Source organism: Anabrus simplex, chromosome 3 (assembly GCF_040414725.1).
Source record: "Anabrus simplex isolate iqAnaSimp1 chromosome 3, ASM4041472v1, whole genome shotgun sequence".
Classification (NCBI taxonomy): Eukaryota; Metazoa; Arthropoda; class Insecta; order Orthoptera; family Tettigoniidae; genus Anabrus; species Anabrus simplex.
Genome location: NC_090267.1, coordinates 354,603,338 through 354,620,312, shown reverse-complemented (window position 1 = coordinate 354,620,312; position 16,975 = coordinate 354,603,338). Strand labels below are relative to the sequence as shown.

Sequence of the window (16,975 nt, the reverse complement as noted above, 5' to 3'; positions counted from 1 at the left end):
ACACACATTAGATTTTTCTTTTTACAATTTTCTTTACGTCATACTGACACAGATAGGTCTTATGGCGACGATGGTATAGGAATGAAGCAGCCCTGGCCTTAATTCAGGTACAGCCCCAACATTTACCTGTTATGAAAAGGAGAAACCACAGAAAAACATCTTCAGGGCTGCCGACAGTGGGGTTCGAAACCACTATCCCCCAAATGCAAGCTCACAGCTATGTGACCCAAACCGTGCGGCCACTTGCTTCGACACACATTAGACACTCTTACGCATATACTGTTTTTGTTCCCAGGCAATATCCTGAGTCAGTTATGTTAAGTTTTAATAGTTATTAAAAACATTATGTCCACTTTTAAATTTCATCATTAAGCTAGTTTTGTAGTATTTAACCCTTTAATGCTCACATTAATTTATGTTTAGTTTGCACACATGAACAGTGGCTAAATATATGGACACTTCAATACAGTCGAATATGCTTGACAGATGCCACTGATATTGAGCCTTATTGAATTTGATGGTGTTTGCAGACGTTCAGTGGCTTAACCCACTGGCTTACCTAACCGTCAAATCGACGGGTTGCGCGAGCCTCTGCCCGGCTTACCTAACCGTTGAATCGACGGGATAATGAAGTGTCCTGCTTTATCGATGGTAAAGGGACGGTAGTACATTAAAAACTCAACAGATGGCATTACAATCATTCTTTATATCTGAAGGAAGTCTCTTCAGCTGTATTTGAGTCATGTTTAGAGGTTTTACCACATAAATTGAAGATAGCATTGAGCTGATGTCACGGGTATTCAGTGAGTAAAGATGAGCACGCATGAGGCTATTACCGAGCGAGAAGTCGTGGATATTTTACTGAATAGTGATTGTGTATCTGAAATTTCTTCCTGTGAATCTAGTGATGTGGATATGTTATCTGTGCTTAGTGAAGAAGCAGATATAAGTATTACAAACGTAAAGTTGAAGAAGTTGAAGAGTGGAAATTCACTGGAATTCCTGGGGTAAATCCTGTTTTTCAAAATATCAAAATTACGCCTAAACATGGGAGTGCGAGTTCTGCAAAGTAGCTCTTCACATGCCTGAATGCTTCATGACATTCCACACTAACAAGAATTATTAGGTGAGTTTATAGTGCATAGTTCATATATTTTTCACAGTAATGTAGCACATTCCAATGAAATGATTATTTTTGAGTATTTCTATGAAAGTTTGACAACATTTGAGCCTTCACAATTAAGTATTTATTTATTTTCCACCTAGTCGATACAATGATTGCTTAAGGCAATTTTTAATGGTCAAAAGTGGTACATGTTTCGTATATTATCAACATCTTCAGCCACATAACACTGTTTAGATGAAAAATATATAAAATTTACAAAGTAATGCTTTAGAGGAGGTGTCCTTAAAATTAACATAAGATTGACAAGATTAAAACAAACAAATAACTCAAGAGAAAATATATAAATTATTTTTACAATAGAAAGCAGTTGTCAAGGAAACACTTGTACAATATTTCATAGAGAAATTGTCCTAATAAATATTCTTTTCTTAATAATTCATGAAAAAAGATCAATTTATAAATTAAAAATTATAGAATTTATAAGTAATTATCGAAATGAAGAAATCCTGATATCACAGTGCGGCTCTTATTATTAACGTAGATGAAAATATAACTAATTCCTAGTTGTCAAATCTTATTAAGCCTGCTTTCCTTTGGAACAGTAACTCCTGTCATTCTTTCACAGTCTTGCGCCGGGTGTAATATTGATGATGCGTTCTTCCTTGCTCTTGCACCTGAGGAGGTGGAGGAGCGGGGGATATAGGTGTGTCAAGAATTTCCTTGCTGTCACCTATAGCTTCAACTGAGGAGGAATAAGTTGTAGGGCTATCTGTAGGTGGAGAAATTCCAATTCTTTTTTCTTGATCCTTCTCAAGCATTTTCAAATATACTAGAATTTGATAATATAATGGATTCTTATATTCTACAGCCTCATTAAGGTTATCATTTTTCTTTACAAGTTGGTCTAGATGAATGTACAGGTCTTCATATGTGTTCATTAAGCTGCCCTTTTTTAACTATTTTATGATGGTCAGGTCTTGTTCTATGTTGGTAAATTTATGACCTGTGGCAGTCATGTGTGATCCCATTGCTGAGAATCTTCTATGTTTTTCAGCATTCACATGTTCCAAAACATAGAAGATTCTCAGCAATGGGATCACACATGACTGCCACAGGTCATAAATTTACCAACATAGAACAAGACCTGACCATCATAAAAAAGTTAAAAAAAGGGCAGCTTAATGAACACATATGAAGACCTGTACATTCATCTAGACCAACTTGTAAAGAAAAATGATAACCTTAATGAGGCTGTAGAATATAAGAATCCATTATATTATCAAATTCTAGTATATTTGAAAATGCTTGAGAAGGATCAAGAAAAAAGAATTGGAATTTCTCCACCTACAGATAGCCCTACAACTTATTCCTCCTCAGTTGAAGCTATAGGTGACAGCAAGGAAATTCTTGACACACCTATATCCCCCGCTCCTCCACCTCCTCAGGTGCAAGAGCAAGGAAGAACGCATCATCAATATTACACCCGGCGCAAGACTGTGAAAGAATGACAGGAGTTACTGTTCCAAAGGAAAGCAGGCTTAATAAGATTTGACAACTAGGAATTAGTTATATTTTCATCTACGTTAATAATAAGAGCCGCACTGTGATATCAGGATTTCTTCATTTCGATAATTACTTATAAATTGTATAATTTTTAATTTATAAATTGATCTTTTTTCATGAATTATTAATTAAAGAATATTTATTAGGACAATTTCTCTATGAAATATTGTACAAGTGTTTCCTTGACAACTGCTTTCTATTGTAAAAATAATTTATATATTTTCTCTTGAGTTATTTGTTTGTTTTAATCTTGTCAATCTTATGTTAATTTTAAGGACACTTCCTCTAAAGCATTACTTTGTCAATTTTATATATTTTTCATCTAAACAGTGTTATGTGGCTGAAGATGTTGATAATATACGAAACATGTACCACTTTTGACCATTAAAAATTGCCTTAAGCAATCATTGTATCGACTAGGTGGAAAATAAATAAATACTTAATTGTGAATCTATTGAAGTGCGATACGGACCATGAAGCTGATTTTATGTAATAACATTTGAGCCAGTAGTTGCAGTGATATCATTTAAGCACAGTCTTGCATGGACTTTATAAACACCAGCATTTAAATGGTAATTTAAAGGTCCGCAACTGATGTTTATAAGGTAAGTGGATGGGTTAATATTTGGCCACTTTCTGTTCTCCATGTCGTTTCCTGTACTGTGCAGCCATTTGGGATGAATGTGGCTAAATATTTAAGACACAGAGTTCTTGCATACCTAGCAGTAACATGTGTTGTGTATATTCTCAGTTTGTTGCTATTTATCGAGTGTTCTGGAGTGATTGTCGTGTTATATCCCAATATTCATATAAGTATAATGATTTTTAACCATTGTCAATAATCCATGTGGAGCTAATAGCTAATAGTGCAGATATTTAGCCACCAGCCTACTGTCAGTTCAAATGAACAGTGGCTAAATATTAAGCCACCAAGTTCTGAAGTTTGTTTGAAAGGGTTATATGAAGAAACAGTATCACATCAAATGACATCCAACCAACAGTTACCTCTGCTATAAACAATGTTCTTCCAATAAAAAATAAAATTTGATCACTAAGGGAAAAGTCAGGTGACTAAATATTTAGCCACTGAACTATTAAAGGTTAAGGTGTTTTTGAAGCCATTGGATTCCATAAAAGGTTCATTACATCACCACTCAACACCATAGTTAGCAAAAAAATGAAATGGCATATGGCTTTTATTGCTGGGAGTGCCCGAGGACATGTTCGGCTTGCCAGGCGCAGGTCTTTTGATTTGACGCCCATAAGTGACCTGCATGTCGTAACTACAGCTAGTTTATGGTGTACCACTACCATGACACAAGGCTGAATCAAGCAGAAGCTATACATAGCTATACATACAAAGAGCTGAAGCTCTCACATAACAAAGATAGTTTGGAGAAGATTAAGCTCAACAAATTACAACTGAAAAACAAGTATGTAGAGAATTTACCTGATATTGGATAGGTCTTGGTGGTATATTAGGTGGATCTTGAAAGTCGTATTCTTCTAACACCTCAGGAGGAGGGGGTGGTGGAGGTATAGACGGCATTGGTGGCGACCAATCTGACGTATCTACATCAAATTCAAAATTTTCTGAAAGAGTTGATGTTCTTGAACTAGAAGAATTAATTACAATTTCAGGAGGTGATGTAACAGGCACAGAGATGGGAGATGATATACTGGATTTCGTCTGCGAACCCAGGACAGATTTTGGGAGAGCTGGAGGCCTATTAGGTTTTACCCTAATAATGGTAGGAATTGTACTAGTAACAGCAGGAGGCTTTACAATAGGAGGTGTGGCTCTGAGAGATTCAATAGATGGTTCTTCAAACCATGTAGTGTTCGTTGGGAATTCAGTGCTTTGAGGTTGTCGTGGTGGGGAGAATGGATCCCATGATACACTCCAGGGATCCTTCTGATCTGACACTGGTGGTGTTTTCATATTACTGGCAGAGAGCCCTCCAAAGAAATCAAAATCATCCTCAAATCCATTTTCAAAACCTGAGGCATGACTTCCAATGGTAGTGTGCCCATTATTTGAAGCTGATCCATCACTCCCAAAACTGTTTACACTTACACCATCACTACTTGATCTAGTAGTTGGTGTAGGTGAACTGGCAGGAGAATGAAGATCAATTAATGAGGCAGTAAATATATTTGATTCTTTTGGTGCAGACTGTTTTTGTAATGAACTATTCACTGATCGTCCAGAGTTAGATCGACGAGAAAATAATCCTGACAGCACATAATTAGAATGTGATCCACCCTGGAACATAGAAGAACATAGAAATGAATTAGAATAAAATCATTTATCATACCAAGCTCCACACAATTAAGATGAAATATTATCTAACTGCTTATATCCTAAACACCCATGCAAATATTTCATGGAGTTTTAAAGCAATATTATTTAAGAAAACAAAATATTTCTTCATTAAAAACAACAAGAAATTCTACTATTAATGTCACAACACACTTTATTTTTTTTAAAGCAGCATACGTATAAGAAAATTTACAAATAACATGTTCTTCTGTAATTAATACAAGGGCTTAATTTACACAGATTATTTACTGAAGTTCAAGGCAGGAAAATTTCTTCAACATGTTTGAATTTTTTTCTTGAGCTGTTCAACCCTGAAAGTTTTGATATGCTAAATAAAATATCTGAATTAAGAAGTTAATCCTGTATCTGTACAATTGACTGGGAATCGAGTCTGGCTCCATGGCTAACTGTTTAGCATGCTGGCCTTTGGTACAAGGTATCCCAAGTTAGATTACTGACCAGGTTGGGGATTTTAACGTTCATTGATTAATTCCTCAAGGTAGGGGCTGGATGTGTGTGTGCAATCTTCCTCAATTCAGCCTAGATGGAGCCCATCCTCACAAATGCGCATTCACCCATGAGCATCAACTTGAAATACCTGCACCAGCATCTCTGGAGTCCATACACCATTATTACAAGGAATTGAAGAGTTCTGTACGAGTTCCAAATTCTCCAGGGTGGAAAATGGCATTTTTGGTTAATTTTATATTTTGATAGTGGATCAAGTTACGACCATTTTCGTGAAAACCAAAAGTCTCTAGCTTAAAAACTGATCATTTTATGTAACTTTGAAGTTGTAAGATGGAATTTATTAAATTTTGAGAAAATCAATTGGAAAATGGGGTATAATACTCCGAGAATACATTAAGGATTTTTAAAAATCTAACTGTTTCACTGGATAAAGGAATATCAGCTTTGCGTATTAAAATAATTTTAAATATTTAGGAGTTTTATTCTCCAGAAATTAAATATGAAAACATGTCCAAAATTTGAAAAAAGTGGAAAAGGAAGTTTTAGTCTTGCAACACTCATATATGCATCTGTCTTAAGATGTACAAACAAGATAAGGATACAATAATTATTCTAATAATAGTAGTAATGCTACCGAGCTTGATAGCTGCAGTCGCTTAAGTGCGGTCAGTATCCAGTATTCGGGAGATAGTAGGTTCAAACCCCACTGTCGGCAGCCCTGAAGATGGTTTTGCGTGGTTTATCATTTTCACACCACGCAAATGCTGGGGCTGTACCTTAATTAAGGCCACGGCCACTTCCTTCCCACTCCTAGCCCTTCCTTGTCCCATCGTCGCCATACGACCTATCTGTGTCGGTGCGACATAAAGCAGCTAGCAAAAAAAAAAAAATATATATATATATAGTAGTAATGATGATGATGATGATAATAATAATAATAATAATAACATCAATTTTGGAATTTTGAAAGATCATTCTGAAACTTACATACATTCAGTATCCAATTAAGGATTTACATTACTAATCTACAGTATCTTGTATCCTGTAGTAACAAAACCGAATTGCTCATATTTCTGGAATGTTCTTAATTAGGTATGTATGTCTTTTCCTTCTGCATACACAATCCATCTCGCTACTTGGCCCAGGTTCAGCAGTCGTAATGGCGCCTGGTAGTAGGTACAACAACTCCCTTGTTTCTGCTGTGCAGCAATGTTATCGAACACCATGCTTGCACCAGAAACAGAAGAAGAAAAGCCTTTTAGCATGGAAGAAGTTAATCATGTGATCTCGAAGTTAGATGATAAGAGAGCCCCAGGAATTGATGCCATATCTGCAAATATTGTGAAACATATTCATAGTACCTGTCCTGACTTTCTCCTGAAATTGTTCAATAAATGTTTAGAACTTCGTGTTTTTCCAGACTGTTGAAAGGAGGCCACGATAAAAATGATCCCTAAACACGGAAAGCAAAATAAATATACAGCCAATTGTCTACGCCCAATAAGCCTACTCCCTGTGTTAGGAAAAGTCTTAGAGAAACTCATAATTAATAGAGTGATGTTCAACTTCGCGATGAAGAACAGTTTACATGAAAACCAATTTGGGTTTATGCCGTTAAAATCTACGGAGGATGCAGTACATAAGGTGGATGAAATCTGTCTACGATTGCAAAGAATTCGGACTACTAGTATCATTAATGCAAAATTACTTCCCAAATAGAAAAGTGCACCTGTCCATTTGTGGCACAACTGTGACAAACGTAGATCGAGGATGCCCACAAGGCTCTGCTTGTAGCCCGGGTCTCTGGAACATACTCTATGATAACATTCTTCAACAGAAGCTTCCCGATAATTGTTCGCTAACTGCTTATGCAGATGATGCATTACTACTAGTTAGGGGTAGAACAACAAATACATTAACATCTGCAGCAAATGAAGCACTCGACATACTTCTAAGGTGGGGTCAGAACAACAAATTGAAATTCAACGCATCTATACTCCGCACGGCCTTACTTCTAAATTGAAGTTTCGCAAAACAAATGAGCATCGCCTTCCCTCTGTTGCCAGCGCGCTACGCCTGCGAGAACAGCTGATGCAATATGACCGCGGTAAACAGCCCTTTTAAATTGTAATACAATACTCGGAAAAACGAATGAATATGGATTGAAAACAAATTCACAAGAACTACACTTTCTAACAATATCTGACACTAAAAGAGAATATATTATTAACAATAAAAGAGAATGAGGAAATAACACATCACTAACGGCTGGCATAGAAAGGACGTTATGGCCTACAAAGGGAACACACTACTGATCTCAGAGTCACTGGAACCCTCCAACAATATGAAAAACACACTAAATATTGAAGGAAAATGCAAAAGATCGTAAACCGTACCGAATACCATACACGCTGAGCGAGATAGGTTAACCACGTGGCGAATGTAAATATTAGAGTTGGCAACTAAGTTTCGAGATTGTGCTCTGCCGATATAAATCGATATGAATGGCAGCTTGGGATTGGTTGGATGTCTATGCTTCAGCGCATAACCACCAGACAGAGCCAAAATCTGCCAAAACGTCAATTTAGAAGTAGAGCCGTACGGAGTATAAGACTGTTGCTATGCTAGTCACCAAGAAAAGGAAATTTGAGACACCGGTGGTTAAACTAGACGGCCAAAAATGAGATATTGTAGATAGCATGACGTATCTAGGAATAATTTTAGACAGCAAACTTTTATTTAGACCGCACTTTCAACATTTGGAAACTAAAGCAGCCAAATTGTATAGGAGCCTGACAATGGTAACACGACCCACCTGGGGACTAAACTCGGAAATTTTGAAGATTATATATCGTGGAGCTGTTGAACCAATGGTGCTTTATTGTGTCACTGCTTTCGAACATGTTCTGCATAAAAAATGGGCGCAACAGAAATTGTCTCAAATTCAAAGAGGTTTCGTGTTACGCATCACACGCGCTTACCGTACAATAACGACAGACGCTGCCCTTATTATTTCCGGTATAGAACCTCTGCATCTCACAGGACTCAGCATGTCAACTTCTGTCAACTGTAAGAAGAACAGAATACATCCGCGGGATTTGGAAGGAGTGGAACTTGAACTTGCTGCACATCATACTGCCGCCGGACCTCCAGCAGACTATATGAGATCTGTATTTGACCAACCATGTACCAGAGATCACAGCCATTCAATATACACAGATGGTTTTCGCATTTCCAGCAACAGAACACTAGTGGGCTGCGCCTTCGTGGCATATGAGGGTGAAGACGAAGTTCATTCTGAGAAAATAAAACTAAAGGAATACTGTTCCGTGTTTCAAGCCGAGCTGCTTGCAATACTGAAAGCAGTCGAGTGGTGCATAAACAAAAATACGTGTGCGACTATACTCAGTGACTCACAAGCGGCGCTGAACTCCATAAAAGATAAATATAACTTACACAATTTGGCAGTACATGTAAGAGAGAATATATCAAAGTACAATAAACATATATGTTTCGGTTGGGTGCGAGGTCATTCCGCCATAAAAGGGAACGAAAAAGCTGACCAATTGGCCAAAGAAGCTTGTAATTCTAACTTGTCAGAGTGTTATACTAAATGCCCATTTTCTTTTGTCAAAAGAACCGTAAAGGATAAAATGCTCTCTCGCTGGAATGAACTGTAGTTAACAAGTAAAAATGGCTCAGTAACCTGTTTTTTCCAAATGTATATAGTAGGCTGGGATGTAAATATATAGTGTGCAACTTTCATTTAACTCAAGTGCTATCAGGTCATGGTAAATTCAATGCTTACTTCGAGCGATTCAAAATTCCAGCACAAAATGGCTCACTGTGCTTCTGCACTGAAGACATTCAAACTGTAGAGCACATTCTGTTCAACTGTCCTGCTTTTGAGAGAGCACGTTTTGAACTTAAGATGCATTTGTTAACTTGCAGTTGCTATTTTGAAAAACCACTAAATTTCATTTTATAAAAAATGCTGTACTTCTCAGTTTTCTGAATTTATTGACTATGTATTTAAACATATATAATTTGATACTGTCTGCTTTATTAGCTGCTTAACATATGTATTGTATATATTGTATGTCTGGTACTTTTAAATATTAGTACGGTACTCTTAGTATTAAGGATTGTATATATCATACTTTTATTTTTCCATTTCTGTTCATGTCTATTTTGCTGTTCATGTATTTTGAATTTTATCAGAGAAATTGTATATTTTGTATAAACTACAACCCTAACATACCTTATGGTAAAATAGGGTTCACAGCACTTTGGAGATTTAAAAAAAAAAAAAAGTATTTCGTCCCTTCTGCAGTCACGCATTTTACTTCCAACTTCTTAGGTAGATTCAGAGGAAGATTACCTGCCTCGCAAATCTTCACAATTACAGTTGGAACATCCAATTTTCATTGACGTGTAATGATGCAGGGTATATTCTTTTTCACAGTAAAATGACTGAAAGATGTGATCCGTGGAACTTTCTTCCAACCATGTAGCCAGTCATACATATTTACTAACAGCTCACCAGTTTCTTTTCCAATGATGACAGCCTTGTTAAGTTTTGACTGAGGAGCTTCTTCAATGACCAAGAAAATATCTGTCAGAGAAGAAGTATGTGTCATGCGTTACTTCCTTTCCAATAGACCAAAGATCAGTCACGAAAAAAATTTGTATGACCCACTAGCTGAAAAGAAATTGTTATTTATTCATGTAAACCTGACATTACTCTACTTGATGATGTTATTTTGATTTTGTGTGATGCACTTGTCAGCATGATAAAACAATTCACAGCACTATGACTGGGCTCCTGTGCAGGCAGTCCACCTTAGTTAAAATTACCACTCGTAAAATATGCAGCCCAGTAAACATCTTTAATATTAACCACATATCTTGATGCACAAGCTGGTTATGTCATATTTTGGCACAAGAAGACAATGCAGGAAGTTCAATTAAGAAACCATACCTTCAGTTGCCATTGTTAAATTCCCACTGCGACTTAAGTTATGTTTTTGTTAGACTGCGCAATTTGTTTCCAAGTTTATTTTAAAGATTTTACCGTATGCTGACATCACTGTCATGTCTTTCATCACGTAGTTCAAGGATCAGGCTAACAGATGGCGTTCAAATATAAAAATCAATATTTCTCACCCTTCCCATCTTTTTCCTTTGTAGCATAAAATTTGGAATTATTAATTTACTTATTAAGGACAAATATTTCAGATTCTCATTGGGAATCAATATCCACATCATCTGACGGCCTACCAGGCACCAAATTTTGTATATAAGACAAAGTCTTTCATAGTGCATTGCCACTGCTTGTAGCTCTAAGTAGCCTACGCGGTGACCTCCACCATATACGATACTCCTGTCTCTACCAGTAGACGTCTCTAAGCAGCAGTTTTGTTACTTCTCCAAGTTCAGCATTCAGCCAGCAGGTGAAAGAGAAAGTACATCGTTCTAACGACAAATTTGTCAATGCGTCCGCCTGTCACCCGGTGGTCCCAGGTTCGATTCCCGGCTGGGTCAGGGATTTTTAATTGTAAATGATTAATATACCTGGCCTGGGGACTGGGTGCTTGTGTCGTCCTTAACGCTCCATTTCTTACATTCAACACTCTACACTTCCCCCATTCCAATTACACGCAGGTTCATATCATATGGTGCAAGTAGGGGCAAAAAAAATTCTCTATAGGTCAAAGTCCCGAACAAATAGCATTTAAAACACAAAAAACGACAAATTTTCAAAATAAAAAATCTACATTATCACGTGGTAACAATGAGTAATGCTTCGCCACCATTATCGCCAAGTACCGTATTTACTCGCATATTAGACAGCCTTTTCCCCCCACATTTACAGGCAAGAAAAGTAGGGGGGAGGGGGGGAGGGGGGGAGGAGGGTCCAACATGCGACAACCTCAAATTTTGTGCAGTAAACACATTACTTCTAGGCTATAAAGAGCTATAAATTGTACATGTTAACATTCGACACTACTCTTTAACAAACCTACGAACATATTCCAAGTTTTACTGGCTATGTTTGTTGGAAGGCAGTGTTTCTAAATTTAAAAGGAATAAATGGTGAACACATGACTTTCAGGCCTACATATAAAGTAAATATAGTCAGTTTCAGTTATATATCACGTCATTCGTTTCATCTCATTTACTCCTCTGATAAGGGCATGCAGTCGTAAAAACTAGCTATGAAGATTCGTCTCACTACATACTGGACCCCGTACAGAAAAGAGATAAGGGTATCGTATTATGCAATATTAATACAAAAGAACTCATGGCCGTCATTTGTGTCTGTCAGTTAAGCAGTAGGCCTACCACACAGTAAACATCATTGCTTTCATTTGAATTATCGTCGTCCTGTGCTGCCAACTTCCCTGCTACCAGCGCTGTCGTCATTCCAAATGATGTCATCTCCACGGCAATCGCGAGTACTCGAGATCCTGTCTTTTTGCAACTTAAAAAAAAGTTTTGTTCCCGACTATAGATTCCAAATGGTGACAACCTATTCCCAAATGGTTTCTGGAGATGGTCTCTGTTATTCCCTGTTGGTGTATGTGTAGCAGAAGCCACCCCTTCTGAATAAAGCCGTGCCAGCTGATAACTTTAAGTAAGAGAAGGGAGAAAAGTAGATTTATAGGATTATATAGAGCCTATACAGGAGAAGAAGCATGGGGAGATATCCGTGAGAGGCTTCGGTTGGAAAATAATTATATTGGTAGAACTGACCACAAGTACAAAATTAGAAGGAATTTTAGCAGAAGCGATTGGGGTAAATTTTCTTTCATTGGGAAGGGCGTGAAGGAGTGGAACAGTTTACCAGGGGTAGTGTTTGATCCTTTTCCAAATTCTGTACAGATATTCAAGAAGAGAATAAACAACAACAGAGATAATAAATTAAATGTTAGAGGGCATTCGACCAGTGCAGGATATTGTAAATAATAAATGTGTGTGATTAAATTAATTCCATCCCCTGCTCTAAGGAGTTTGGACAGCCCAAGTAGGGGACTGCCTGTAGGGGTGAAGTACAGTGGGGACATCGAGGGCCCTGGGACCGCTACGGTAGCTGTGAAGGCCCTTCAGGAACTCTGAAAAGTGGTGGCAAAAGGGGCTCTGGTTAAGACGCAGCAGGTCGTTATGCTACTTAGGTTCCAAAATGGGTAAAATATAAATATGTAAATAAATGCTATGTAAATCTTAATCTTATACCAGTTGTATAGTATTATTAGAAGTAATTTCACATACCGTACTGTATATGAGTTGACTATGTTTGTAAGATATTATAAGTAGAATTTTGTAAACAATATCAATTTATTAAGGATGATGCGTGTGTTTAATAGAAAAAATTATTAGCGTAAATTGTATAATATTGTATTCTAGGAAAATTTTATTCGTCTCCTGTTAATTTAAAATTTAGTGCTTGACAATAATGTATTTTAGTGTACCATTTGCCACCGAGGTAGACACCTCATTTGCAAATAAAGAGATTTTGATTTTGATTTGAACTAGCATATGTTACAAGTTGTACTTCCAAATGTAATATATAGTGACTGGAAGCATTCTTTGGACAACTGTGGCTATTGAAAGCCAGACCTTTATTTCTAAGTATATTTCATGCTTGTTCTCTACATTTATCACATCAGGATTTACCTAAACAGCTGTAAATGAGATGAGAGACCACATTGTTTAGGTTAGGTATGCTACTTAGTGCCCAGCTAGCATCAAAGTTACATAACAGAAAGAATAAAAATAAATAACAGGAAAGCTTATTGCATTTATGGATATCTACAAGTGTAACAGTAATGCATTTTATTATCATAACATTTAATTTCGCACATTTGTTGCCTCCAATTTTTTTTTATTAATGCATAGTATGTTCTGTTTGGCATCTCCGAAAATCGTTAAAGTAGTGTGTGTGGACGTAAAATCAATACCATTATTATTATTATTATTATTATTATTATTATTATTATTATTATTATTATTATTTAGGTACACTGGCGAGTAAAACAATCGCCGCGTTTTAAACCTACTTCTCTCCAAAGATTACGTAGGCTATAATGGCCTGAGTTACGAGATGTTAAACGAACACTTTGTTAATGATCTTGCCTGCTATATTAATAGCAACAACTGTGAATATTTCTTAACTAAAGTAAACTCGATTCCTCATCACGAGGTGGTGCAGCCCCCAATGGAGGGGAGTTGCCTGTACCACTTTTACTGCATGTCAACTTTCCTGCCATTCTTAAATCTCTGGTAATACAGTACCGGGAATTGAAAACGGCAGATACTGTGACAACCATTAGGCTGGCGGACATTCTAAACTACAAAAAACTGACATACTGTATAGGATGACTGATGCATGCTGTAACTGCATAGGTCGGACACAAAACTATTCACCTATTTGTATGACGTCATCAGAGCTGCAGTAGGCCTACGCTATGGAGGCGACATCCGCATGACCTTGATGCGTGTTTTCATTGCACGGGTCGTATGGACGAAACTATTCACTAATTTGTGTGATGTCATCGGAGCTGCAGTAAGGCTTGTACCCACTTCGAAGCATAATCGTTGTTCTTCTCTGACAAATTACGTTGGGCGTCTTGTATGCGTGATTAATTTTTTCATTTTCTTTGTCCCAAAATGCTTGGGGGGGCAGGGTTAACACACAAGTGAATATGGTACTTCAGATATGGAAATAGAAATGATGAGAACATCATGTTGCAAAGAATGTCATCGCCATCACCAACCTCCAAAGATAAAAGGCGTTGTAACAAGAACACCTCAAGTGACTCAACGTCATCAGCAACCGGATCAAACTACACTTTACCTAGCTCAGTGGTATAAAATTTGAAACCACTGAGCTCTCCAGGCCCAGGCATCCGACCACTTCTACTAAATCTAGAAGAAGCAAATGCCATCGCACCTTTTCACATGCCACAGAGATCGCCACAGACAATGCCGGAGTACATGCCAACTAACATACCATCTCATTACTAACATACCGGTATTCAAAAGATGTAACTTAAGATTTAGCTTTCAAAACTTCCAGTGATAATGCTATTATTCTACACAACACCAAATCCGTCAATGAAAACAATAAATACAACCATTCAAGAGTATAAAGAATGAAATGCCCCAAATGTGAAGCAAGTTATGTTGACAAACTGGCAGGAGTTTCTTTACCCGCTACAATAAACACTGAAATATAACTGATTTTTGTCCATAGGGCAACACATAAGAGAATCCAAACATGAATTTTCCAATATTGAAAGCAACATGGATATTCTGAAAACAATTTCCAACGGCCCTTTGCTCAATATTATTGAAGAATTTTACATCAACATTGACCAGTTTGCCAATTCAAACTTTAATTTGAACGTGATTACGGACAAAACCAACATTCATTTTGATGCCACTATTCCTCTGTTAAAAAATATTTAAAGAATGTTAATGAATACAAACAAAAACATGCAATCAAGACTTCGCAGGATACATCCCTTCCTATTCAAACTCTCCTCTCTCTACTCTGACCCCTTGCCCCCCACTGTTGCTAACATCAGCCCTCGCCACACAAGGAGTAGTTCACGACATGCTCCAAACAAGCAAACAAGCGACTGGCTGGATACAAAAGGAGATTAAGTTCAAACATATTGCGCTCACAAAACACATTATACAAACATTCTCTAACAAAAAAACGCTTTTCTCTCTCTTTATTTTAGACATTCCAACACAACTCCATGCCAGATTCCAACAGATCACAATTTACTTCAAAACATAGAACAATTAAACCCACCAAAAAAGATGATGTCGACAAGCACTCAAATATAGTGATAAGAAGATTTTAACTAATTTTATCAAAGTTTGCATCATTTAAAACATGCAAAAAACACGCACCTGGTTTAATATAGAACTGTATAATTCAGCAAGTGTTTGTAACTAAAGCATCAAGGCCATACCAGTGACACTACATGCTATAATACTAGAGATCATGATCAACAGAATAGATCTAATGTATTCAAGAACAGTGCAAATGAAATTTTAGACCTGAAAGTTTATAACTCTAATCTGATGCAAGCTTATTACAAACTGTATTATATGAACTTAGAAATAAGTAGTGTTTTAGATATTATTGTAAACTGTATGTTGTTTTATCAAATAAGGTTCTTCAGCAGCTGAAGATGGCCTTTAATAGAGACCGAAACCAGTACTGCTAAATGTATTTGTAATGTAAATACATCAGAAATAAATAAACTATTGATTAGGTGGAAAATCCCAGTTCATAATTGTGATTGTTGGAAATAGCAATAAGGGCTAATGAAGCTAATGAACTACGAACTGCCAGTTCTTCGAGCATATTTTATTTAACTGCCTGTTGCACTTCCTCAGACCACCACCGGGTTTCCTTTCTCACAATGGTTTTTCCATTTATTTGAAAAATGACTCTTTTGGCAGATTTTCAAACAACTGAGAAAACACACCACCATTGTTGCTCTGCACCTGTAGCTTCTTAATGATGATACTGCAAAACACCCCAGTTGCAAACATCTTCCCGGAGTCTAGTCACTAAATCCCCCTCTAGTCTCCACCATCTTGTTTTCACAACTAGGACCGAGTTCACAAAACATGACTCTGAGTAGAGTATCGTGGAGTAACTAGCAAGGTTAACTCTGAGTAACGGTATTTCGTGAATGCTTGGAGTGAATACACAGTAACAGAACATGGCTAATCAATTATGAAAGGTTATTTGTTTCACCATAACCTCATTTGTGAGGAATTTAATGAATAATTTTCAGGTGAGTTAATAACAGTGTGCTACATGAGTTACTACTTGCCTCACCAAGTTGTGTCTTAAAACAGTATCCGTTATTCTTTATCTCGCAGGAAGAATCTGATGACGATGACGAATACCAATATATCTGCTCTGCACTGGTGCATGATAAGCCAATTAGAATAACTGGAAATGTAGAATACGTTGTTAACAACTACGACGAAATTGAATTTAAACAAAATTTCCGATCGCTGAGATCGGCATTCGAACATCTGCTGAGAGTCATGGTCCTAAATTTTCTAAATCCAAAATAGGGGAACGAGGAAGACCATTGCAAGATCCACGAAAGCAACTTCTCGCTGTAATTGGGCTCTTAGCAACGCCTGATTCATACAGATCTATTGGGGAAAAGTTTGACATGGCCAAGTCAACTCTTTCCGTCTGTTTTGTGAGAGTTATAAACAGGGGTCGAAAAATACCAGGTGCCCAAAAATTTTTACCTGGTGCCCGAGTTCTCAACTTCGGTTTTGAAATATTTTTTTTCGAAATCCGGAGTTCCTTTACATGTACGTTTCCACCACTTTATAAAGTAACAAGTTGTATGGTGATTCACGTGTTTTCTGTAGCTCATATATTCTTTTTTTTGCTATTTGCTTCACGTCGCACCGACACAGATGTCTTATGGCGACGAACC

General features: G+C 37.1%; 1 protein-coding gene across 3 annotated transcripts in view; it reads right to left on the bottom strand.

The window, feature by feature from the left end:
- LOC136866366 (uncharacterized) overlaps nt 1–16,975 on the bottom strand; it is a 130,788-nt gene that overhangs the window by 66,671 nt on the left and 47,142 nt on the right. For all 3 annotated transcript variants that reach the window (XM_067143241.2, XM_068226716.1, XM_067143240.2), the window contains exon 4: nt 4,140–4,955. In XM_067143241.2, the coding sequence (XP_066999342.2) occupies nt 4,140–4,955 (816 nt within the window). The remainder of the gene's footprint in view (nt 1–4,139; nt 4,956–16,975) is intronic.